This window comes from Archocentrus centrarchus, chromosome 19 (genome assembly GCF_007364275.1).
Source record: "Archocentrus centrarchus isolate MPI-CPG fArcCen1 chromosome 19, fArcCen1, whole genome shotgun sequence".
In the NCBI taxonomy this organism is placed as follows: Eukaryota; Metazoa; Chordata; class Actinopteri; order Cichliformes; family Cichlidae; genus Archocentrus; species Archocentrus centrarchus.
Window position 1 is genome coordinate 29279385 of NC_044364.1, and position 25162 is coordinate 29304546.

General features: G+C 42.3%; 2 protein-coding genes across 3 annotated transcripts in view; both read left to right on the forward strand.

Annotated features, from left to right (window-relative positions):
• The first annotated feature begins 1745 nt into the window (after positions 1–1745).
• On the forward strand, positions 1746–9680 carry vps25 (vacuolar protein sorting 25 homolog). Its single transcript, XM_030755887.1, has 6 exons — positions 1746–1855; positions 4325–4470; positions 4960–5013; positions 5900–5988; positions 8180–8255; positions 9362–9680. Exons 1-6 carry the CDS (start codon positions 1809–1811, stop codon positions 9472–9474), a joined length of 525 nt encoding a protein of 174 aa, XP_030611747.1. The 5' UTR covers positions 1746–1808; the 3' UTR covers positions 9475–9680.
• A 1373-nt stretch (positions 9681–11053) lies between these two features.
• The window catches only part of wnk4a (WNK lysine deficient protein kinase 4a), a 45029-nt gene continuing 30920 nt past the window's right edge, over positions 11054–25162 (forward strand). The window contains exons 1-2 of one of the 2 annotated variants that reach the window (XM_030755885.1): positions 11054–11236; positions 11469–12101. In XM_030755885.1, the coding sequence (XP_030611745.1) occupies positions 11496–12101 (606 nt within the window). In that variant the 5' untranslated portion in view covers positions 11054–11236; positions 11469–11495. The remainder of the gene's footprint in view (positions 11237–11468; positions 12102–25162) is intronic. The other variant, XM_030755884.1, reaches the window with a different exon arrangement.

A 25162-nucleotide genomic window follows, 5' to 3' on the forward strand; every position in this document is an offset into this window, starting at 1 on the left:
TCCTGTGTATTTAAGTTCTGTGTTTTCTATGCCTGTTGTTGCATTGTCATTTGTTCCCCTGCTGTTTTTGCCTTTGCTCCTGGAATTCAAGGCAAGTTTTTTTTTTTTTTTTTTTGGGTTATCCTTAATTTGCTGCTGGTTCTATCCAGCACTTGCCAATAAATTGATATTTTACCTCCATCTGGTGTATCCTGTATCTACACTATATTGCCAAACATATGCATTCTTCCATCTTAATCCCTGAATTCAGGTATTCCAGTCACTTCCATGGCCACAGGTGTATAAACCAAGCACCTAGGCATGCAGACTGATCCTACAAACATTTGAGAAAGAATGGGTCGCTCTCAGGAGCTCAGTGAATTCCAGCGTGGTACGGCGCAATGACACATGAAATGACAGAGTGGGGTCAGTGGATACTGAGGGGCATAGTGTGTAGAGGTCACCAAATTTCTGCAGTCAATCACTACAGACCTCCAAGCTTCATGTGGCCTTTAGATTATCTCAAGAACAGCACATAGAGAGCTTCATGGAATGGGTTTCCATGGCTGAGCATCTGCATCCAAGTCTTAGATCACCAAGCACAATGCAGAGTGTTGGATGCAGTGGTGTAAAGCACACCGCCACTGAATTCTAGAGCAGTGGAGACGTGTTCTCTGGAATGATGAATCCCTTAGTTCCAGTCAAAGGAACTCGTAATGCTTCAGCATACCTAGACATTCTGGACAATTTCATGCTCTGTTTGGTGGGAACAATTTGGGGATGGCCCCTTCCTGTTCCAACATGACTGCACGCTAGTGAACAAAGCAATATATAAACAATAAAACCTGATAGAGCACCTTTGGCATGAATTTGAGCAGAGACTGTGAGCCAGGCCTTCTCAGCCAACATTTCTTAACATGATTGGTCAGATGAGGCATCAATCTCATCCGGCCCCTCGGGGATGAATAAAGTTTTCAAAGTGGATATATATATCCCACTTTGATTCAGAAAAACTTTATTCATAGGCACCATGCTGCCTATATATATATATATATATATATATATATATATATATATATATATATATATATATACTGGGGTTAGGTTAATTGGCTACACTAAATTGCCCATAGGTGTGAATGACAGCGTGAATGTGTGTGTGAAAGGTTGTTTGTCTCTGTGTTGGCCCTGCAACAGGCTGGCGACCTGTTCAGGGTGTACCCCGCCTCTCGCCCTATGACAGCTGGGATAGGCTCCAGCCCCCCCGCGACCCTGAACAGGATGAGCGGAAGCGAATGGATGGATGGATGGATGGATATATATATATATATATATATATATATATATATATATATATATATATATAATGTATTTATTTATTTAATTTTTTTTAATTGTTTTTGTCATAGAATTTAAAACTACTTTCACCCCTGGATATCATACAGTCACACTTTTAACAAACCTGATTGAAAATGATAATATAATCTCCTGATTTGTTGCGTTATTATTATGTGACTTTGACTACATGTGCTGAAGAGACTGAGGAAATCATATTTCATAAAAGCCTTTAAAAATGCCAAAAGAGTAACCACTGACAAAAAGACATCGCATGTTGTCATTAAATAAATGTACAAAAAAAATTGGAAAAATAATAAAACATTAAGCTGTGATTTTTGTGGGTACTGTGTTATAAATTTAATCATTAGAAAAAGAAATCAGTCTTAAGACATCTTTCCATCTGTAATTCGGAAGTTTCTGAGTCGGAACCATTTGAGGGGTTGGACGCGCTTCCGGAAGCTGTCAGCTGTGAGCACCCAACATCCACTGCAATGAGTTTTGAGTGGCCGTGGCAGTACAATTTCCCACCGTTTTTTACGTGAGTCACATCTTTCTGAGCCATTTTCAAAGGAGATTTTTTTGAACATGTAAATCAGTTTTCAGTGCATGAATGAGTCGGCGAGAGCTGATATACGAGCTAGCACCTTGTTAGCACGCTAACTAGCCAAACGAAACGGATTGCTAGGGAAGTGAGCTTACATTCACTGGCTTTCTGAAGTTTAATTAACAACTCGTCTCGGTTTGGCTCAGCGACCCTTTAAGGCTCGACTTGAGGCAACTATATTAAAACACTAACAAGCAAACATTCCATCGTAGCGTGTTTGAATTTTGGGAGTTTAGCTGTTAGCTCCAGGGAGCTGATATATTAGGATGAGCTTCCAAATAACCTGAACTCCACCTTGTTGTCACCTAAACGCAGAGATATTAACCTCACAGTGGCCATGGTGACCACAGCGAGTAAATCGTAACCTCATGAGGGGACATTTTATGGGGTTATGGGGAGTAGGACTGCAATAAAAAGACGGGTTTTATGACCTGAAGTGTGGACACTTTGTAACTGTTAATAAATGACTTTTTACTCGTGACAGCACCAGAAATTGTGGGACAAAAGCAGCTCAGATGCATAAAGTTCATGTAACACTCTTGCTCTCAATAGGATGGAGGTTTAGTGTAAATGTATCTGCGTATTGGTGCTCCCTCTCTCTTGTACTAAGTGTGGATGTTGCTAAACATGAGTTACAGTTTTTAGGGTAGATCCTGCCTGCAAGAGCTCAACATAGCTTTAATCAGAAATGTACTCTACTTGCAGTTAAACATTTTTGAGTGAAGTCCATCCATCCATTCATTCATGTCTTCTGCTTATCCAAAGTCAGGTCGCAGTGGCAGTAGGTTAGGCAGGGTATTCCAGACATCTCTCTCTCTCCCCAGCCACACTTTCCAGTTCCTTCTGGGGGATCCCAAGGTGTCCCTAGGCCAGCGGGTTCTGGGTCTACCCCGGGATCTCCTGACAGTTGGGCGTACCTGGAAAACCTCCAAAGAGAGGTGCTCAGGAGACATCCTAACCAGATGCCCAGATCACTTCAATAGGCTCCTTTCTGTCAGCAGAAGCAGCAGTTCTACTCCCAGATCCCTGTCTGAGGGCCTCACCCTATCTCTAATGCTGAACCCAGCCGACCTACGGAGGAAACTTCACTCAAAGCAGAGACTGCTTTGAGTGAATGGCATATCATTTTCCTCTCGTGTGTTTTTTGATAGCTATCCTATTTGTTTTAAGACAGTCCGTCTGCATTTTTACTGGCTCAAAATGGATGTTCAATTTAGTTCTTTTCAGTTTTATTGATGTAGCATCAATTCACCTCAAGGCACTTTATATTGTAAGGTAAAGACCGTACTATATAAGAGAGAAAATCCCAGTGATCAGATGATCCCCTGTAAGCAGGACGTGGTGACAATGAAAGGAAAGAACTCCCTTTTAATAAGACTAGGATTAAGGAGGAGCAGCCATCTCCTGTGACAGGTGAGGTTTGAGGGGAAAGAGGACAAACTGCAGGAGAGAGTAGATAAAAGTTAGGTGCTCACTGCATCACAGGAAGTCCCCCAGAAGCCTGAATCTATAGCAACACCTGATCAAGCCCTAATGTGAAGCCTAATTTTAAAAGTAAAAAGGGCGTCTGCCTTCTGACCCCAGGCTGGGAGCTGGTTGTTCAGGAGAGGGGCTTGATTTCTGAAGGTTCTTCCTCCCATCCTACTTTTAGAGACTCTAGGAACCATAAATAAGCCTGCAGTCTGATAGCAAGGTGCTCTGTTGGGATGATATGATATTATGAGGCCTGAAAGATATGATCAGGGTTCAACGTAACCAATGGCCTGATGGCTCAGGGCCAGCAAAATAAAGTAAAATTCACCTGTGAAGCAAACGGGCTAAAATGGACCCTAGCTAGCGAGCAGTTTTCCTTGTAGCCGGTATTTTTACATTAAAATATCAATAAATCGTCTGTGTACATAACTGACATGTGGAGAAGAGTTTTAGCAGCTCTCATGCACCCCGTTTGTTTTCGACAGTGACAGCACAGCTAAATTAAGACGAAGCTAAAATAAAAGCTGTCTCTGTATGTGTGGGTAAACTGCCAGCTCTTTAAATTTGGCACAGGTCTTGTAGACTCTGCTGCACCTGGAAAGCAGCACTTCTCTCTCTTTCTAGCAGCAATACCTAAAACATGCAGGGGGTGAGTCTAAAGAGGGCCACAGCATTTACTCTGCTGCACTTATTTTAAAGCTTAGGAGCTATGTTTTTCTGATGTAGATTTCTAATATGAAATCTAAATCTACTAAAAAAATGTTGCCATACTCCTTATAGATTAAGCTATCAGAATATAAAGTAATTAAATTGGCTTATTCAGTAAAACTATTTGTTTAAAAAAAAATGCATCAAATTTGAATTGCATTTGGTGTTTGCATGATCTTAGATATCATCTTTCCGTCTTCTTTTTCACCTCTTCATCCTTAGGCTACAGCCCAATGTGGACACAAGACAGAAGCAGCTGGCGGCGTGGTGCTCGCTGGCTCTGTCCTACTGCCGGCATCACAAGCTCTATACCCTGGATGTCATGGAGGCTCAGGAAAGCCCCATGTTCAACAACAAGAAGATAGAACGTATCCTGAAAGTCCACCTGTGGTTCACTCTGAGACAGCATTTTATTATTTTACTGTTTACTGGAAAAAAACTGCAAGTTTAAATCGTTTCTTTCTCATGTTTCAATTGTTAAATCACGTGAAAGGTTTATAGTCTTGCTGCTTTTAGTGGGATATAAAAGCAAACCCACAAAATGTTCATGTTGACACATATTACAGTCACTGTAGGATTTTTTTTTTTTTTTTTTTAAGCTTTTTAGGACAGAGCCTCCTCTCTCTCTTGCTCGGCTTGACTGACTGATTTATTTTGAGGTTTCCCTCTTGATTTGGGCCTGATACAAAACTGACTTGAGGGACTGAGGTCATAACATGAACACCGAATGTTTTTTCTCAGCCTTTTTCACGCTGAGGCCAAGATGAGACATTTAAAAAAAAATCAAGCTGGCATTAATACACTGATTATGCTTTTGCACATTTCTCACATTTCTCTTGGCCTTAACTGAACGCCAGGAAAACTGTCAATGGAAGCAATTCAAGTTGTGTTTGAGGAACTGAGGAAAAAAGGTGAGTTTTATTCTCTCTACCTGCTAGCAGTGTCATTTCAATTCAATTCAATTTTATTTATATAGCGCCAAATCACAACAAACTGTCACCTCAAGGCGCTTTGTATTGTGGGTAAAGACCCTACAATAATACAGAGAAAACCCAACAGTCAAAACGACCCCCTATGAGCAGCACTTGGTGACAGTGGGAAGGAAAAACTCCCTTTTAACAGGAAGAAACCTCCATCAGAACCAGGCTCAGGGAGGGGGGGTCATCTGCTGAGACCGGTTGGGGCTGAGGGGAGAGAAAGACATGCTGTGGAAGAGAGCCAGAGATAAATAACAATTAATGATTAAATGCAGAGTGGAGTATAAACAAAGTAAATAAGGTGAATGAAAAGAAACAGTCTATTGTGGGAACCCCCCAGCAGACTAGGCCTATAGCAGCATAACTAAGGGAGGGTTCAGGGTCACCTGATCCAGCCCTAACTATAAGCTTGATCATAAAGGAAAGTTTGAAGCCTAATCTTAAAAATAGAGAGGGTGTCTGTCTCCTGAATCCAAGCTGGAAGCTGGTTCCACAGAAGAGGGGCCTGAAAGCTGAAGGCTCTGCCTCCCATTCTACTCTTAAGTATCCTAGGAACCACAAGTAAGCCAGCAGTCTGAGAGAGAAGTGCTCTGTTGGGGTGATATGGTACTATGAGGTCTTTGAGATAAGATGGTGCCTGATTATTCAGACCTTGTAGGTGAGGAGAAGGAATTTAAATTCTATTCTAGATTTAACAGGGAGCCAATGAAGAGAAGCCAATATGGGAGAAATCTGCTCTCTCTTTCTAGTCCCTGTCAGATTTTTAAAAAAATCTTATTGTGAAAGTTTCATCAGTAAAAAACATTTTTGTTGTCTTCAGGCAACCTCGAATGGTTGGACAAAAACAAGTCTCGGTGTTTAGTCATGTGGAGACGACCTGAGGAATGGGGCAAATTAATATATCAGTGGGTGAGTCGTCAAATTACAACATATACTGCCACAAACTGTTTTTCTTTGTTCATTTGTGCAGCTGATAAATGAGTTTTTCTCCTTCCTCGCATTATTGTTCATTATTGTGCTAGTCTGATAATCACAGCACAGAACCAATATTATCTACACTGCAATATTAACTAAACAGGGGAAAGAAAATCCCGTGTATCTCATCTATGCTGATGGAAGCAGAACACAGCCTGTGACCATCACTGTGGCAGCAGAGCAGCAGCATTAAAGGACAGATTATAGCAAACAAAACATCGTGTACTTAAAATCTAATAGGTCAAGAACTCTGTGCATGTTCTTTCCGTCTCTTTGTCTCTTTATCCGCTTCCAACTTGGCAGCTGTGTTGCTAGGCCGCCATCTTGGTGTTTTGAAACAAATATGATGAGTGAGCGGTGGATTTTCACACCATTGATGATAAGATGTTAGCTAATGAGGATACCCTGGATTCTCCTCCTTTCTGACTCTAATAACAGCCATAAGTTACAAAATGAGCTTGATGATGCTTCCACCCTGGCTTCACTGTTTAGAGGGATGTGTGCACACAGACACAAACATGTCTCTTTAGCTATTTTTAAGTTGTCATTCATTGATATTAACGTATCGTCAGTCAACAAAATCCCTAAAATTAATTCTATCTTTAACCATCAAACTAATGGGGTGCTCTCTCTAGTATTTATGATCAATCTGAGATCAGATTGAATTTAAAGCCAAATCTTAACCCTCTAGCAAGCCTTCAAAGTAAGGGGCCAGAGAATTTCAACTCTGATAGTCTAAAACTCTCATAAAGATGAGCATTTACACTATTTTTATGTCATTTACATAAGTCACTCACTCATGTTTGGACGAGCAGCTTTAATCTGCACGTTTTGAGCAGCGATTGTGTCCTAATGTTTGTCTTCTCTTCAAAACAGAAACGTTACAATTACCTGCATGCGATGCATTTAAGGGAAATGATAGCTTTAAAGAAACATCCGGGTTTCACCCTCTGCAAACAGACTCTGCTGATTCAGTCTGAGTTAACAGAAGGGTGCGCAAAGAGCCTCCTTTAACTTTGAAGTAGTCAGTTTACAGCTTTTTAAAAAATTGCAGAGTAAATTTAGGAAGACCATCGGTCTCAAATACTGATAATAAAAAGGATCTCGTGCATTTTGCTGCCATTTACAGATGTGCTGTCTCTGTCAGAGTTTCTCACCCAGGCACACAGATGGTGCTGGTGACGGTTAATGGACCACATCTGCAGGGCTCTGGGTGCATGTCACAACCGCTGTAGTTGTGTAATCAGTCTGAACACGGCTGCTGTGCTGTTTTGTACACCTCGCACTTCCACACGTGTAATGCAGTTGTTACCTGTGTGAAGTTTTGGGCTGTCTTTGCTCACAATCAGAGATTTGTTGTACTAACAAGAATTGTTTGGGGTGGATGAGCTCGGGCCTCTCCAGGTTAATGCTGAGCAGAAAGTGGGATGCAGAGAAGCACTCACACCCACGTCTGCACCAACAGCCAGTTAAAGAAATCTGTATTTGTAACTACGCTCTCTACATTTTTGCCATCACCTGTATTAAATAGGATTGACCCAAGATCTGAAGAGCATAAAGCTTTAATTCAAGGCATTTAACTAAAGGATTACACCATCTGTTTAGTTAATACAGGCATTTTTATACATACATAGTCGCCCATTTTCAGAGGCTCAAAGGTAGTTGGCCAGGTGAGGCCTCTCCCTCATTATTCCATCAAAGATCTGGAGCTGAGTGCAGGTGTTGGGCTTGCATTTGGTAGCTCTACACAGAAAGAGATGTTGATGCAGGTGAAAGAAAAAAAAAAATACAAAAATTGTCATTGTCCAAATACTTATGGCCCTAACTGTATTAGCTGTAATCCCAACACAGGGTTTGTTTTATGTTCTCAGGTATTTATTGACAGAAATATAGACTATCACCATTCTGTAACAAAGCCGTGACCTGCAGTAGCCAAAAGTTTGTGCGCACCTCACTGAGTGCACGAGTGATGTCTGATGGAACCTTTAGAGTTTCTCAAAACCTCATTGAGTTTTATTTTATATGCACACAGTCTCAGCATCTAAAAAACAAAAGATCAGAGTCTCAGACTGTCACATGGAAACATCTGTAAGTGTAACCATTATATCTTTCTCCAACATTTTAGGTTTCCAAAAATGGCATGGTCAACTCTGTGTTCACACTTTATGAGCTGTCCAACGGTGATGACACAGAAGGTGAAGGTATGGCACCGTTTTTAAAGTTTCCACATGGAATAAGCACACACAAAGCCTGGCTCACGTTACAGTAAACATTTATTATATAAAAGGGTTTTATTAATGCTGGTTATACGTATTTTTCCAGCCCTAGTTTGTTCTGTTTGATTTGTGTTGTGTTTTTGCTGCTTCCTCCTTTTTTTTTTTTTTTTTTTTTTTTTTGCATGAGTTCAGATAACTGTAGTCACAAATTCCTCCTTTATCTCAGTTTTTGTGTGTAAAGCATCATGTAATGTTAATTAAATATGCTGCACACAATGACCCAAAACATTATGAAGTTATCAAAAGAATCCTCCTTTACCTAACACTGGGCCTTGATGGAGCCTTCAGCTCAGGCACTGACTCAAACTAAATGCTGCTTTTCTCTCTTTGTTTAAGGCAGCAGTCACACTTCTGTGGATGACCATATTCCAGATATCTCCTCTCTGTGGCTTCATACAGAGCCAAGAGGAGGAAATTTATTTATTGAAACTATGTCCATGTTTATTGTGAGCATCCACCACTGTAACAGTATATATGAGAGAGAAAAAGGAAACAGCTCCACTTTAATGCACTTCCTAAATCTTTGCACTTGAAATGAGCTCATAGGGTGGCAAGCCACCATCCACTGCTTTCACTTTCTATATGGAGTTTGCATGTTTGCCCTGTGGCTCTCTGAGCTCTCTCCAGGTGCTCTGGCTTCCCCCCATAGTCCAAAAACATAGATTAACTGTGTCTCTGTGTGAGCCCATCCTGGGAGTACACCACCTCCCACCCAGTGTCCCAGCTGGCATAGCTGCAAGGAGTCAACATTGATCATATAAAACTATCCTGCCGGGCTGCCAAGAGCTGAAAATTGGCTCTGATCCCCTAAGGCACGGACTCTATAATAATTTGGCTTTTGTCAGAGTCACTCAGATGTTTACCCACGTGCATTTCTCCCAGACCCAGCACATGAACTGTTGGAGCCGTCCAACACAGTATACTTCCAGGCTCGACATGCACTTTTGTTATGAGATAATAGTTGCTGTTCGCTTCATCCTTGACAGATCAGTGTTTTGGCTCATTGATGAGTTTATTTTGAATTTCTGCAGAGTTCCACGGTCTGGAGGAGTGGATGCTGCTGCGCTCGCTGCAGGCTTTACAGACAGAAGGCAAAGCAGAGATCATCACCATGGACGACGGAAAAGGTGTCAAATTCTTCTGAGACGGTGCTGGAATCAGGCACTCTCTGCCCGGGAGCCCTCATACTGTACTTTACAGACACATTTTTATTACCATTTAGCCATTTAAGGCTACATAAGGTGCACCTCAATGCCCAGCCCAGTGGATGCAGGTCCTCTGATTGTTGTTGCCTTTTGGTTCAAAGCCTTCTCTTACTGGAAGAGAACCATTATCATTTCTAAGTGTTTGGGCGGGGGGGTGGGGATTTGAGGTGACGCTACTTGTAAAGTCATCGCAGGTGACATTTGTTGCCATTTAAACATGCAATGAATATCAGGGGACTAAATACTATCATGTCTGAGTACTTTAGGGGAAAGTCTTTCCCTGCCTGCTGTAACTTTACTCCTTCTTTAATGTAAATGCATCCAGTTTCATTCCTGTTTTCCTCTGTTAACAAATTTACTCTGTAAAAGTCGCTGTGGACCTTTGCTTGGCTGTTCTTCCTCTGTTCCAACCAGACATACCAAGAAATCCCAGAACACGACACCAGAGGGACTTTTTTATTTTTGAGAGTAAATGCTTCCAGAAGAGGAATACAGCAGACACTTGAGCCAGTCTTGGCTTGACTCAGCTGTGTGTAATAATAGTGGACTTCATGTACAGATTGCTGTCATCCTATTATTGTGCAGTAGCTACTGTGATGCTCCTGTTATCGGTATCTGTCTATATTCAACATCTTTTTCATATCCTGTAGGAAATAAATGAGAAATTTGTTACATTTCCTGGTTTTTCTTTTCTTTCAAATTCATGCACGTCTGCTGTGTGAAAAACGTGAGTGACAACTTCCAGAGGTTTGCAGCGTGCAGGCTGAAACCACAGCGATGAAGACATGATCTCCTTCTGGCTGCAGCTGTATTAGATGACTGCATACTGAATGGTTCACTGACATCATGCGCTTAGTGTTCCCGCCTGTGGGGGGGGGGGGGGATGATACAGCTCCACAGAATTGTACGTGTGTGCGTGTTTGTGGATAAAACCGTGTGTGCGCTCTTGTGCAGCAGGTGGGGCACAGTGTGGCCTTGACTGATAATGGTGTCCCGTTTCAGAAGCAGCAGCCCCCCCTGTAGGCCAGGCGTGGGCGCACATCCCTCCTTAGGGAGCGTGTCGCGGTCCACTAATGAGGACAGGTTAGGGCCAGCAGTAAGTGACTCATCAGTTTTTTAAATCTTATTTCAGAGGAAAGTGTGTGTGTGTGTGTGTGTGTGTGTGTGTGTTTGGGGGGGGGGGTCGTCTCTTGATCAGTGAGGTGCCAATTAGAGCTGTTCTGGAAGCTTCAAGTGCATCAGCCGTAGCACCTGGTCACCAAATCAATACAAGGGAGTGCCTAGAAAGGCAGCTTGTGTTTCTCACTCTTGTCCTGCTTTTACACGTTGTGTCATTCCCACACTTGAGTTTTGAAGATATTCTTTTATTTGTGTAAAACAAATCAAAAGTTAATGAAACGTGCGGTTTTAAAGAGTATAACTCAACAAACAGTCCTCGTCACATTACTCTCTCTGGAGAGCCCCATTGGCGCGTCAAAGCTGCGAGGGGGCGGAGTTGGAAGCGCGCACTGGGAGCGCACAGGACGAGCAGCCCTCTGGAGCTGTGTTGATATTGGCAGTTCAGACCTTTCACAGTAGGTTATGGCTACAGCCTTCGTGAAGACAAGAAGAAGAGAGAACAGCGCGAATTACTTGAAAGAGACTGTGTTAATATGCACGGAGCGTTAAAGTGAAATGTTTTTCACGCACTGAATGAGCTGAGTAAGTGAATTTTCTTCTTTTTCCCATTATTTATTATATACTTCTGGGGCTCATTAAAACTTCAGGTAATTGCTGCTTAAACTTTACCGACTGGCGTCTCTGTTTTGTTAGACATGGCTGTTATTTAGTACCCAGCCTTTTGTTTAAAGCCACTGGCTTCACTGACATCATGGAAAAGTAACCTGGAATATAAAGTAACTGTGCTCTGCTGTGCTGTCATTTCCATATTTAGGCTCCAAATCAGGTTGAACCTGTCACAATGTCTCATGCACAAGTTGAGATACCAGGACGCGGGTTCCCGGGGCTCTCTGTGGATATGACCGACGACTGCTTGTCCCGGGTCCCATCCGTGCTGAGGACGCACGGGTTGGGCGCACGAAGGAACTCTTACGGCCTGCAGAAAATTAGCATGGACATTGATTCTCCCCTGTACAGCGGTGCACTTTCCAAAGCCTTATCCTGGTCGGCTGAAAATATTCTCTCTCTGTCCGAGTCCAGAGCAGAGGACGAAAAAACTGATGACACTCCGCCGTCCGCGTCCCCGGTTTCCAGCTCCAACACGCTTCCGTGCTGCCAGGATCCCGATGGGAACTGGAAGCCCGTTACCAGATCCAGCCCTCAAGATGCCAGCTCGGACTCTGAAAATGAACTTCATAATAAACAACAAAAGATCCTGTCTCGCATTACGTTTGACACCCAGTGGGAGCAGGATGAGAAGGAGGACGTGGAGACTAAAGCCGTGGCAACGTCTCCTGATGGAAGATATCTCAAATTCAACATTGAGATTGGAAGAGGATCTTTCAAGACCGTCTATAAAGGGCTGGACACAGAGACTACAGTGGAGGTGGCATGGTGTGAGCTACAGGTAGGATGGCTTGATCTTATGGTCCACAAATTAATTAGCCGTTTGGATGAGAAAAATGCACACCAGAGCTGATCACAACACATTCCCGTCTATGTGCAGCTCCACACAAAAGAGACACTGGTTTACTTTTAAATCAGCCTTTCTTAGACTGAATAGGTCAAGCGTATAAGCTGATGCTTTCTTTGATTTCCTGCCCCACTCTGCTCTAATTCCTTCCTCAGGGCATCAGAGTTCATGTCAAGCAGCTAATCTACTCTATATTATTCCTTACTGACCTTGAGTTGGTTGTGTCAGGCACTTGCATGGTAAGGCAGGCTATCCTGTTAGCAGTCAGCTCCAGCTCAACTACAGTCCCCTGCTTGCCATGATCCCATCTAATCTCTGTTTTCATTATCAACCGGTGACACTGGGGTCCTGTGAGGGCCTCATGTGAAAGCTATGAACATCTGCAGATGTTCATAGCTGAGAGGTAATAAATCAGTTTTTGTGCGCCTCTGATAACCTATCATCAGTGCTTCTGAGTAAAAATTTGTGCTCTGAGTGACTCATTTGTACAACCTGTGGGATCAAGTTTGGCTCAGTGATCCGGCCTTGCAGGACATTTATCCGCACGCGTGTCGTGTAAACATAAAGCAAGACAGACAACTGAAGAGGCTGTAAAACTGTAGAGGGGTCAGTACTTCTTACGCCACAGCATGTGGCACGCAGCCTTCAAACAGCCTGGGCAGCAGCTGCCACTCCTCTTGCGTACATGGTTTGATAGCACAGTTGTCGATTTAAAGATTAAAACTGTAAGTCCACTCTTAGCGTGTGTGATGTGCATGGGTGTCAATAACTGGCAGCAATATGAGCTTTGAAGTTGTGCCCTCATAGCCTTTAAATGTCAAATTAAACCACACGACAAGGATATTGTGCTGCATACATGCTGGCGATGTTTACTTTTGATTTATAGATATTGGAAGTTGTTTTCAGATGCAGCTCCACATGAAAGCACACTGCTCAGTAAAAAATGCACAGAGCTGCCCGTTGTCATGCAGTTAATCTCTGGAGAAGGTATTGAAGTGCAGATAATAAGATATATGGGGGTGAAGGGAATCTGCCCTTGAGGCTCAAGCTCTAGCACCTTCTGCCTCAAGAGCCCACCTGTCTGTCAGCTCACACAGCAGGTATCTGCTAACAGGAGGCAGATTGAAAGCCACACAGGCTCGTCCTTAGGGCACAGATGACTCCTTACATGCTCTGCTGCAACACAGGCATCGATGTTTCATATTCTGGAGTCAAATAAAAGCAGTTGTCCGTTATTATTTGTGGTCAGGCATAAGCCCGATTTTACCTTCTGTGCAGTGAAAAGCACAGCAGACTGTGGCTGTGGGCCATGTTGGAAACAAGCATGCTATTTCATCTCTTTACTTGAGACATGAGTCCAGTTAAGCTCCTTAATCGCTCCTAATAAGCTTAAAGGTGACCATTGTTGATATGGTTACTGCTGTGATAAGTTAACTTCAAAGAGACGGACTCCGATTCAGTGGTAATTCTTAAGTGAAATCACCACCCTGTCCACCCCCAATGCTTAAGTGAAACTCAAAAGTTGTGTGTTGGTGGCTAAACACAGTCGCTCCTGTACTGTTGATGGAGCAGCAGTGGAAGGTGCGTCATTGGAACTCAGGTAGAAATGCCTTAAGCTCTTTTAACTATGTATTACAGAGCCTGAGCTGTAATCTGCCAGAAGTTGAGATCAGCTGCTCAGAATGCAGAGGAGGTTTTAAAGCACATCTACTTATAGAGATCAAAACTTCCATTCAACACAGTTGTCACTGTAACACAGAAAGGTGTCCTTTTGTTAACAGTTTGTCGGCATTGTTGTGCTGCGTGCGTGGCTGTCTGGGTGGCGTCTGCAGAAAGGTATTGTGTGAGCGCACAAAAGGTAAACAGAGCACGTCGAACCTTCCATGACACGAGACTTTAAAGCCGCTGGACACCGTCGGATACTGGAGAGCGCTTCCTGTCTCTGCTCATACACCAGATTGTTTCCATACAGACTGTAACCACTCACAGTCAAATCTCCCCTGAGCTTACACAACCCACGAGAGACATAAACAGTGTAAAATAATACACGTAACTCGTGTAATGTTTGAAGAGGATCTCTAGTTTCAGTGTTTTGGAGCTTTTCCACTGTTGTCTAGTAGATTCTTTTTGTATCCAGCACCAACATTGCAACTGAGGGTTTTTAATTTCACTCTTTTTATTATCTAAACATGACTTATGTATTGACATTGACAACATTACCAGCCAGTTGAAGCTTATCACAGATATAATGAAACCACTATATATCAGCTGTACAGAAAGATTAGAAAGTATAATCATTTTACTCTTTGTTCTCCAAAAAGCAAAATATCCTGCAAATCAAGAACTGATCAGGCGTAACGGACGATTACTTTGTGCTCTTTGGGATTTTGGGTTTAGGATCAAGAGCAAACAGTCAGATACTCCTCATCCATACCACACGCTGCGCTCAGCGTACACGCCCCATCAGTGCATTATAAAACCGGACGGACACGGCAAAAATATCACTAACTGATTACATAAATCTGCTGGCAAGCTGATAAAGTAACACCCAGTGGATTCTGCAGAACACTTTAAAACAAACTGTACCCAGACACTTGGTGCCCATTGTTCAGTTATCTTTAGACACTCAGCTGCATCTGCCACACTTCTCACAGTTTTTTGCTCTTCATCCAGATCTCCACCAGATTTCATGGAAGTCGCTCTGGTCGTTCTTGCATTATCCTGCAGCACTGAAAACTTTACAGAAGCCTCTTCTTTTCTGTGGGATACTGTGAAGTTTTCTTAATTTCCATCACACCAGTGATGCCATGAAACAGGATAATGGCCTGCATTTCGGGCACTTCTTTGAGCTTTAATTTCAGTGGGCCAGAGACATTAAAAATCCTGCTCTTTTGGTGCTTTTGTGAATTTGTTAGTGCTGTTGTCTTTGTCCTCCAGACCACTGATTAGCTGCATACATCTCAAATTTTTCATCAGTTACATATCGATTAAAAAGAGAGGTGAAATAAAATGGCAGCTGCAGCTACTCACTCGCAGGTGATTCAGGTACCATATAGGCAGTGTCCACTGAGCTTTTAAGGTAATGCAGAGGACGTGAAAACATAGATGAGCTGTTGTATGGCCCTGTGCTCCTTACATTCATATGCTGTTCTCACTGCACTGAGTCAAAAGGAAGAGGTGCTGTTATTCCATATGAAATTCTTGCATGGATTATTGAGCTTGAAGCTTCAGCACTTCACAACTGACTGCAACACCACACTGAGCTACTTAGTAACTGATAGGAATGAGTGCACTGAGGCACATATCCTTTTTGGTGAGCCTTTTTAAAGGGCATTGGTTGCACAATACCTGATCTTATTCAAGGGCAGCAGCTTCCAGCAGTTCCCCCCACCCCACCCCAGACACTCAGGCACTTTTGTACTCTTGTTTCATTTTTAAACTTAAACCAACACACTTTCTGTTATGCTGCTGCTCATAACAGCAGCACCATCAGTGTTTTTATGAGGGCTGTGATTAATGGAAGACTGGCCTTTGCTCCCACAACCAATTAACCAGTTCCTCAGATGCATGAATACAAGCTGAAAGACAGTTTTCTGCTGATTATGACAAACCAGATTTTAAAGGCTGGTGCACCGTGGGGTTTTTATTGATGGTCACAAACTGTTTAAGAGGATTTTTTTTCTTCTCCTAATGCTTCTTCTAAAACAAATAAAACTCCGCACTGTTACAGCGTCTAGAGTGGGCTGTTAACCGTTTCTTGTGTGGTTCCTACCCATTATAAACTGGTAGTTTTCATACAAGGAAAAAAGTTTGTGCATTAGTTTTAACATACTAGTATAGCACACACAGGTTAATTTGTGCACTGTATTTTTTCATATATAAACACTGAAGTAGTAATAATAACTGAATGGAAAATAACTGCTTGTTTTTTTTTTAATGCTTTATGTCATTTGTCTCAAGTAAGCATAGTTCCTGTGTCTGGGGACAAAAAAGGGGGGTGGGTTGTAGTGCTGGGAGATTTGCATCAGCCCGGTTGTAGTCAGAGCTGGAAACATTACTGCAGCAGTGAACGTGGGCTCATGGGGGAGCTGGAACCTGATGCTGCAGTGCTGACGTTTTAGCTCAGAGTTTTAATACTCATATTGGAGTAGCAGATTTAATTAAAGCTGTAAAACCTTATTAATGTCTTGCTACTGGGTCCGCAGTAGTTATAAGGCTAAACAAAAAGGCATAAATCTAATTTGGCACCAACCCTAGATTTCTGCTGCCCCTCGCTCTCTCTCTCTTTCACTCATGCTAGCCTGGGTTTCATAGTATAAGCCTGGCTGTGTAACCTTTATCTGAATGTGGCTAGTGTTCACTGACATGCTGTGGGCTTCCTATCAGCTCTACTGTGGCCAGCATCAACATGGTCTTTCCTTGTAGGGCCCACAGTGCACCAAGGACCAGCTTATCAGGGCGAGCCAATGTTCTGCAAGGAGAAAGTTAAGAAGGCGCACAGCGATAGCCTACACGCATGTATGGCATCACGTCACTTTGACGTGGGGGCTGTTTGTTTGCATTTGTTTTCATTGAGCACAGTGGGTCACCTTAATTTGTGCCGTACTAAGTGTGCACACTTTTGGTGATTTGGTGATTCAGAATACTGACAGCACTGTAGCTAGACAGCAGTGTCTCATTGGCTGTTGTTTATCATAGGTTAGTTCCTCATTTGGGGTGGATACTGTAGCTACAAGCAGAGACAGCATGACTCTCTTTGTTTAGGGGCTTGGGGCCTGGGGCCATTGGGTGTGTTTGTGTGTTTATATTGGAAACCATAGTTCTTGTGTAGGTATAAAGGTCAGCATGTATGTGTTTTTCTATGTGCTTGATGGACCGGTTACTGTACCTTGTCACTCACATAATCCATGCTGTGGAGGTTCCTCATTGATGCAGTGGCTCAAAAATAAACAGGTAAGGGAATATCACAGACTACTTAATTTCCAGAAGTAGTGCTAACTTGATTAAATAGTTTAACTTTGTAATCCACAGTTTTACAGTTAGTTTTAAATACAGACTGCAACTCAGAAGTTTGGAGTCATTAAAAATGTCCTTGCTTTTCAAAGAAAATTGTATTAAATGTTATCTAGTATAACAGAAAACTGACCAGAAATGTTGCAAATGTTGATTAATAGAATCATTTATAAAGCGTAATGATTTTTAATGGATCTGGGTGGAGACCCTGGGGCAGACCCAGGAAACGGTGGAGAGATTACATCTTCTGACCGGCTTGGGAACACCTCGGTGTCTCCCCCGGAAAAGCCAGAGGCAGTGGCTGAGGAGAGGGAGGTCTGGGCGTCTCTACATAAACTGCCCCAGAACCCAGATTCAGATAAGCATCGATGGATGGATGGATGGATGGATGGATGGATGGATGCACGGCCACAGAAGCCTACAAAGGCCCATTTTAGGCAACCATCTCTCCTCTGTTCCAGCAGCATGTGTTAATTAATTTAAGTTTATTATGTGAAAAGTTTAATTAATCATATTAACTAATAATTAAAGAAGCAATAAATCTGGCTGCTTCCCTCAGTTCTCCTAAAACCAATCAGAGGATTGTTGTGCTAAGAAGTGAAGGCTGTATGCTTTCGTACAATGGTGTGTACTACTCCCTTTACAAACCAGCATAATCTGGCTCTTTCCTACCAGTTAATGAAGCTGTCACTTGCAGTGTTTCTTAAACTAGAGATGTATTCAGTGTGCTTTTCATCATGCTCACATGTACACTAGGAACTCCTATTTATATTTTGATAAGCTTTCCAGTTCTGTGAAGGAAGTAGAATACTCCGTTGTTTTGAAGTCTTCAGAGTTTTGGCAGTTTCCTATTAAGAAAAGTATTAATTTAAAAAAAGAAAACTTTCCAAATATGCCAAGATTTGTGATGAATGAGTCCATTAACCTCATTTACCTTTGCAAATCTTTGATCAGTTTAATGTCATATTTAATTCAAAAATGCTTTTCTTCATAAAACAAGGGCATTTCAATGCGACCCCAAAGTTCTGAGTGGAAGTTACAGGAAGAAAATCCAGCTCAAGTGAAATACATTCAGAGATAGGTCACGTACTCTTATTGTTACGGATTACTCAGTTTAGGTTGGAACATATTTGTACAATAATGCTTTTACAATAACTATAGACTCTGTAAAGTTTGATTAACAGAAAGCAAAACAATGTATCGTAGATAAGGCTGTATTAGTCTTTTGAGACATACAGAAACAGTTACTACATGCACCTCTGGCAGACACAGATTGGAAACACTAAGTGGAAAGAACAGATTAGAAACTGGTTGTCCGTCCTCTAGATGTAGTGATAGAGCTATTGAATCTTACGTGCTAAAAAGTGCCATTGGCAAAGCCTCTGTCTCTGCTGAGTCATTGCCTTTACTATTTTCCCTCAGTGAATCCATTCTTCATGTGAGAGATTTCAGTAAGTAGTCCAGGTTTGTTTAAAGGTTTCCAACTTCCAGTAATAGTGCTGGTAACCCATATTTTATACAATCTGCTCCTCTTCATGTTTTCCAGATGCAGCTCAATGGAAAGCTTGTTTTGTGGTATTGGGTTTGTCCCTTTTAAAATCACATTGTCTCAGTGCATGAATCTATTTTTCCTCTTATCATTTCTGCTTTGAATGCACGTCAATATTAAGATTAAAGCCACTGACAAGTCAATAATATTGATCATCTCCTTATAATGCAATGTTATGCTGGGAAACCTTGACTCCTTCCATTCACGGGGATGCACTTTGACATGAACCACCTACCTAAACATAGACCAACCTCCCCCACCTCCATTGGAACAGCTCTCCCTGATGGCAGTCTCCCCCAGGAGGACAAGATCCTTAATAACCCATATGATGGCAAGGAGTGCCTATCAGAATTCACACCTTGGCTTATGATGACTCACCAGATGACAGGTGGGTCAGTGACTCAGGACCACCTTTAAGCTAAAAATTCCAGTAGGGATTAAATACCTGGGACTTCCCATCATCTCTTAGAACTGAAGAAGCCTCTCAGATGAGAAGTGAAACATCTTCAAGAACCAGAAAACAAACCCAGTTGCCTTCAGCTGAAGCCCACGACAGTTTGAAAAAAAGGTACCAGAAAAAGAAGTAGCCGGAAATGCGTGGGAGGAAACGTCTGTACTGTACAGGCCAATCACAGTTGCTGCGAGCGGCATCGAGCCAGTGTGTCATTAGAGGAAGGTGCAGGGTGCAGCGTGTCTTAGGGTGTGTAGGTGTAAGGTAGAAGTATAAATCCTGCATAACTGACCCGACTTTTAAACTCCCCTTTATACAGTCCAGCGTCAGCACCCTGTGTTTCTGTGTCCATTTCCCAATCTGGGTCAGAGGTGTTTGGGGGGGGGGGGGGTATTAATGAGGCTGATTGGTATATACCACATGTGCTTCTGTGGAACTAGGACAGGGCCTGTACCCTCAGATTAGCCCCTTTTTGTAGCTGCATAGTTAATTTGGATCACACTTAAAGCCTCTCCACACTGCACTGCAGTAACTCCAATTATGCAGGTTAATTGCATGACACACTGTGTAGGATCGGCCTGCAAGAATCTTGGTCACAATCTGTGTCAGAGCGAGATCTGTTTCTTCAGATAATGAGGACAAAAATACTGTGTAATGACTCAGCTGGTACTGAATCATCCTGTGCTCTGACTAGCTGCTGTATAGATGTCGTGGTGTAGGTATATAATGAGGGTTTAGTCCTTGTTATCCTGACCCTGCCAGAGATGTGATTTAAAAATGGCTGTCAGTGGACGTGTCTCACATTACTAGGAGCACTGCTTTGCCCTAAGATGCTTTTCAAATGCCATTAGTATCCATTCCTGTTAAAAGGGATTTCTTCCTCAACCACCACCAAGTGCTTGCTCATGGGCGATTGTCCAGTTATTGGGGGTCTCTGGCTAGTATTTGTATATTCTTTATTTTACATTTAAACCTAATCATAACTTATTTAGTATTTTGTTGTTTCCATCAAGTTTCTCTCACAGATGTTAACTTTTGCCAAATGCATAAAAAACACAGTACACAGGGGGCCTTTAGAAAAATAAACCCAGCAGTAGCTACACTTTGGAAAATGTCTTCCCTTCTCAGTATTTTCAGTATTGGCAGTGTTTGACTTCACAGCCTTTGGTAGAAAATGTAGTCACCCTCTAGCTTGGGCCCCAAAGAGGCCCGAGACTTGCCTCCTAAACAAACTAAAGGCCTCAAGCCGTTAAAGTTGTCGGGGCTCCGAGGCTGCTTCACGAGGTTAGCCCTGGTTGGTTCTGAGCTGACCGTGTGTGTTGGAGTGTGCAGGACAGAGGTGTCAGGGGGGTAAACGTGCTCTGTGTGAGGTTCGGCATGAATTAGCCAGTGTGGTGTACAGTAATGGCTCTCTGTGTTTTGGAACCTGGCACCTTTCAATACTGATCAGCAAACACTGTAATTTGTTTTGTCCCCTCCTCCAGATGGAAATTGTGCTATTTTAGTGCACATTTATCTCCGAGCTACGTGGGTTTCTAAAGCTGGTGCTCACATTCAGGCTCGGGGTTCAGTCTGTGTGTTGGACACAGTTGAGTAGCTAGTCAAGGATTCATAAATCTTTCATGCTGCTAGCTTCCTGTGATACGGCACCACTTGCATACCATCACTTTGTAAACTGTATCCAGTGCTACTTGCCAGTGGCACTCGATAGCAGACCCGTGTTTGCGAGTGTAACACTATGCTGCTGAACCTCCTGCACCCAGACCTCAAGTGGACCAAACATATCATTCGTACAGAACGCATGCTTCGAGTTTTTCTTCATTCAGTCGAACATTTGCCAGATGTAAGATATTTGTTTCGAGTTTCAAGTCATGTCTGAGGGTTTTTATCAGCTTTAACATCACAAAAAGTAATAATGAAAAAGAAACGCGTATCCTGAGATGAAAGCACCTTTGCTCTGCCTGGATGCTCAGCCTGGGGTCATAACTACTTTAAAAGGCTTTATTCCAGCACGCTCCCATTTTGATCTGTCAGCTGGCAGTTTCCAGTAAAGCTTAGCATATTGCCTCACCTGGAGTTGACATACGTGGAGCATTTTTGTATCAGGGCCTTTTTTTTATTCAGAGAAAATTATTTTTGATTGATCCTCCTTGTGATTGTCCTGGGGGGAATCACACGATGGAGTAAATAAATCGAGACAGGGGAAAAATGTGTATGAATGGTTAATGAGTTACACAGATTTTACACTACATGCATAAGAATTACTTAAAGGTTTCCAGGTTTATCCCATTTGTTTTTAATCTGACTTCCACCAGCGTGACAGTTGCTTTGTCTTCACCAAGAAAGCATCTAGCAGACGGTTGGTCAGCTAACACTCTGTGAACGAATTTCCAAACCTGTTCATTAATGATTTACTAACATTTATAGCTGCAGAGTTCATGCATTATTTTCAACAGGACCTTCTACAACCTGGCAACTCCACTGTGTGTATGAATGAACAGTTAATGGTTAATTACAATTCAATCACAGGAAATCATTAGTCATCGCTTATAAACCTTTTCAAACTGAAATGAATCAATCTTAAAGGTCATTTTTCAGGAACTTAAGAGGTAAGTATACGTCATCTTAAAAATATGTGATGAATATGTGGGAACAGTTTGTATAATTAGGTTTAAACAGGGCATAAAGTCAAGCAGGTGCACAACTGTGATGTCTTTGACAGAGTTACTGTAAAAGCTGGTGCCAAGGAATCTGCCCAGGGGGGACAAGCCTTTAAAGCCTGTCAGATATGTATTGTCATGAACTTGCTGAAGCCTGTAGTGTGTCAACCGTAGCCTGGTTATAATTATTGTAAACATTTTTAAATAATTACCAGACCCAGAGTTTGGTGGGAACCCGACATGCGGTTCACAGCATATTGTGTAACGTGTGAGGCTCATTTGCTTGATGAAGGCAAAATCTGTGCAGGATCTTTTTGTAGCTTTTGAATGGAAATCCACAAAAATTATTTCTGTGCTTTTTAGCTTTAGCATCCATATAAAAGAGGCCAAAATCTAATCAAACACAGTCAAAGAGCATCATATAAACTTTTTAGTTATGTCTCTGTAAGCCCAGGAGGCACAGAAGCTCCCTGTCGTGGGAAGTACTCATACAGGTAATTGTTTTGGACTGCCACAGTTGCCTGGCCCGTTGGCTCAGTTTAATCAGGTTTCAAAGCCTACAGATTCACCTCGGCTCTTTAGAGAGCAAGAAGATGGATCTTTGACGGCTTAGGACAGGCTGTCGAGTCTGCTGCGTCAGGCTGCGGCTCCGATAATGACCCTGGCTGTGCAAGCTGAGAAACTGCTTAATGTTTTTTTGTTTGTTTGTTTTTTATTTATTTGTAGAAGTACACAAATCTTGTGTGACACATTACTCGAATACTCCAGCATCTGCATCAAGGTTCGACAGGTTGTGCATTTAGAGATGCTCTTTGGCGCACCTTTGGTTGTAATGAGTGTTCTCCTCTGATCTCTGGCATCAACAAGCAAGATATTTTCTCTTTTTGAGATCATTCTTTGTAAACTCCAGAGATGACCGTGTGGGGCAAATCCCAGCAGATCAGCAGTTTCTGAAATACTCAGACGAGCCTGTGTGGCATCAGCGGCCGTGTGGAAGTCACTCAGAACCTTTCTTCTCCGTTCTGCTGCTCGGTGTGAACTTCAGCAGGTTGTCTTCATTGTATCTACATGCCTAAATGGATTGGGTCGCTGCCATGTGATTGGCTGATGAGATGTTTGCATTAACAAGCTGTTGAACAGATGACTGAAATAATGCGTGCCTACAAAATGAACTAAAATGAAATAAAAAATTAGCCTTCATTCAAATTTGTTCATTGTGTTCACAGAAGGGTTGTTTATATTGTAATTCCTACTCTGAGTTTTCCTCAGATGAAGATAAATTATTATGAAACAAAAAACTAAACTAAAAGAAAAGTCAAAGGCATTGTGCCATATTGCATAAGCAGATTGTGTGACCCAAAATTAAACCTTTTCTACCCCTTCAGTATTCCTTGGAGCCATCAGGTTGAACTACATGGTTTATTATTAAAGCAGCACTTTTCCAGGCTGCATCCTTCGGGCATCTTGTGATCTTTCAGTGGCTCTCTGGATTTCTACAGGAGGACAAAGTGTTTGTTCCTTTCACACTCATCATACTATTAGACAGAACAGCTATTATATTGTCCACCGTGGCATTTCCAAACTTCCTCTCCTCGCAGAGTTATTCCATCTGAAAGGAGCCAGAGTGTCCTCGGATGCCTGTTCCTCTTGACCTGAGATTCCTCAGATATCAGCTAAAAGGTGTTAGAGCTCCAAAAGTTCACAAGCCATAAACAGGACATTGTTTATGAACTACTGATTGCCCATATTCATTCACCCCAGTTTCTAATTGAAGCATTTAATGAACACTTACAAGCTGCCATGTAAGATTACAACAAAAGGAAATTACATAGTAGATCAAAGATGTAACGTAAGGAAAAGTTGTCCATCTCTGTAGCTGCATAAAGCAACGCTCAACCTGGAAGGCAAGAGGGTTATTTAAGAGATGTCTCAGAACGGGGCCGAGAAGGTAGTATAGATGCAGAGCAGTTTATAGAAGACTGAGGCTTTAATGAGTTACTAAAAGCAAACACCAGACGGGTTAAGAGATTTAAGAATAACAAAGTAAACAGACGATAAAAGCTGATCTCCCGGCTCGCAAACAAAGAGAGCCTTGTAGCAGAGGTCGAATCGACCAGGTTGGTATTCTTGTATATGTTGACACGCTATAAACCAAATCCAACCAATAACCTGAACTCAGTGCGGCTCAGTATTAATTTTACCTCTTCATAAACTGCTACTGGTAAGACTAAATGTTACACGTGGGGCCTAATTGTGGTCACTTAAAATTAATTGCCCACCCCTGCTATAAACAGGGTCACCGTTATATGACATTACTGTAAAATGGACTGTCTATAAGATATCAATATCAGCGTCAAAGTTGACCCTAAAATGCTGTCGTCAAATAATAAAATATGTAGAAAAAACTGCACATACTTGCTCGACAGGCCACTTTTCATGATTAAAACACATAAGAGATAGTGTAATCCTGCATCTAATTACCTGGGCGCCACAAATCAAGTCAGGCTCTCAGAGGGAGAGCAGCAGTCAGAGGCTGGTTTGAGTCCCCAATCCTTATGAGATTAATGGCTAACCTCCCTCTGCCTGCTCCATTTACAGAACATGTCAGGTTTTTCTTGGAAAGAGCACACTGCCGCTTCAGTTCTCACCTGCAAACATCTAAATGTGACTCTGTGCCAGTGTAAGTGCCTACGTGCCTGTTTATACAAACTGTATGTCAGTCAAGGGGCGGGTATGTCAGCTTCAGTGCCGTGAGGTCAGACTTTTTTCCCACGTTGCCTCTGACCTCAATCCCTGCTTTTGGCAAGTCGGCCGGCCTCTGATGGACACCGCTTCGTTAAATCTGCAGCCGCGCAGGTTCATCTCCTGCTGTCAGACGTCTCAGTGAACTCTGCTTTTTATCTGCAGGGCTCCTCGCTGTCAGCGTCACAGGACACACGAGTTATTGAATGTTCGCATCACTTTAAATAATAACTTAATGACAGGAAGAGGAGAGAAAACTTGCCTTACTCCCAAAGGGGGTTTGCACAGAGGTTAAGATAAGATGGGATACACATTATTTATCCCAGAGTTGGGAATTTCCTTTGTTACAGCAGTTAAATTTGAGTTAATCACAACAAATGTAAAATAAATAGATTAAAAGTATGGAGCTCAATTACCAAACAAATACCTTCACGAGGTAAAAACTAATAAAGTGGACCAGAAGGAACAGAAGACCAACTGGGTCTCAGTGTAGCCACTGTTACAGCTACTGTTACTGTTCTATGACTGCACTCTTCTCATAATCAACCCATCAGTTATTTTTGTCTGTAAATTAAAATGG

Excerpts from the sequence above, each read along its gene's own strand:
- vps25 (XM_030755887.1), top strand. The coding sequence starts at position 1,809 with ATGAGTTTTGAGTGGCCGTGGCAGTACAATTTCCCACCGTTTTTTAC. Across the intron at positions 4,471-4,959 it reads CAACAACAAGAAGATAGAAC|GAAAACTGTCAATGGAAGCA; the intron begins GTATCCTGAAAG and ends ACTGAACGCCAG. Across the intron at positions 5,014-5,899 it reads TGAGGAACTGAGGAAAAAAG|GCAACCTCGAATGGTTGGAC; the intron begins GTGAGTTTTATT and ends TGTTGTCTTCAG.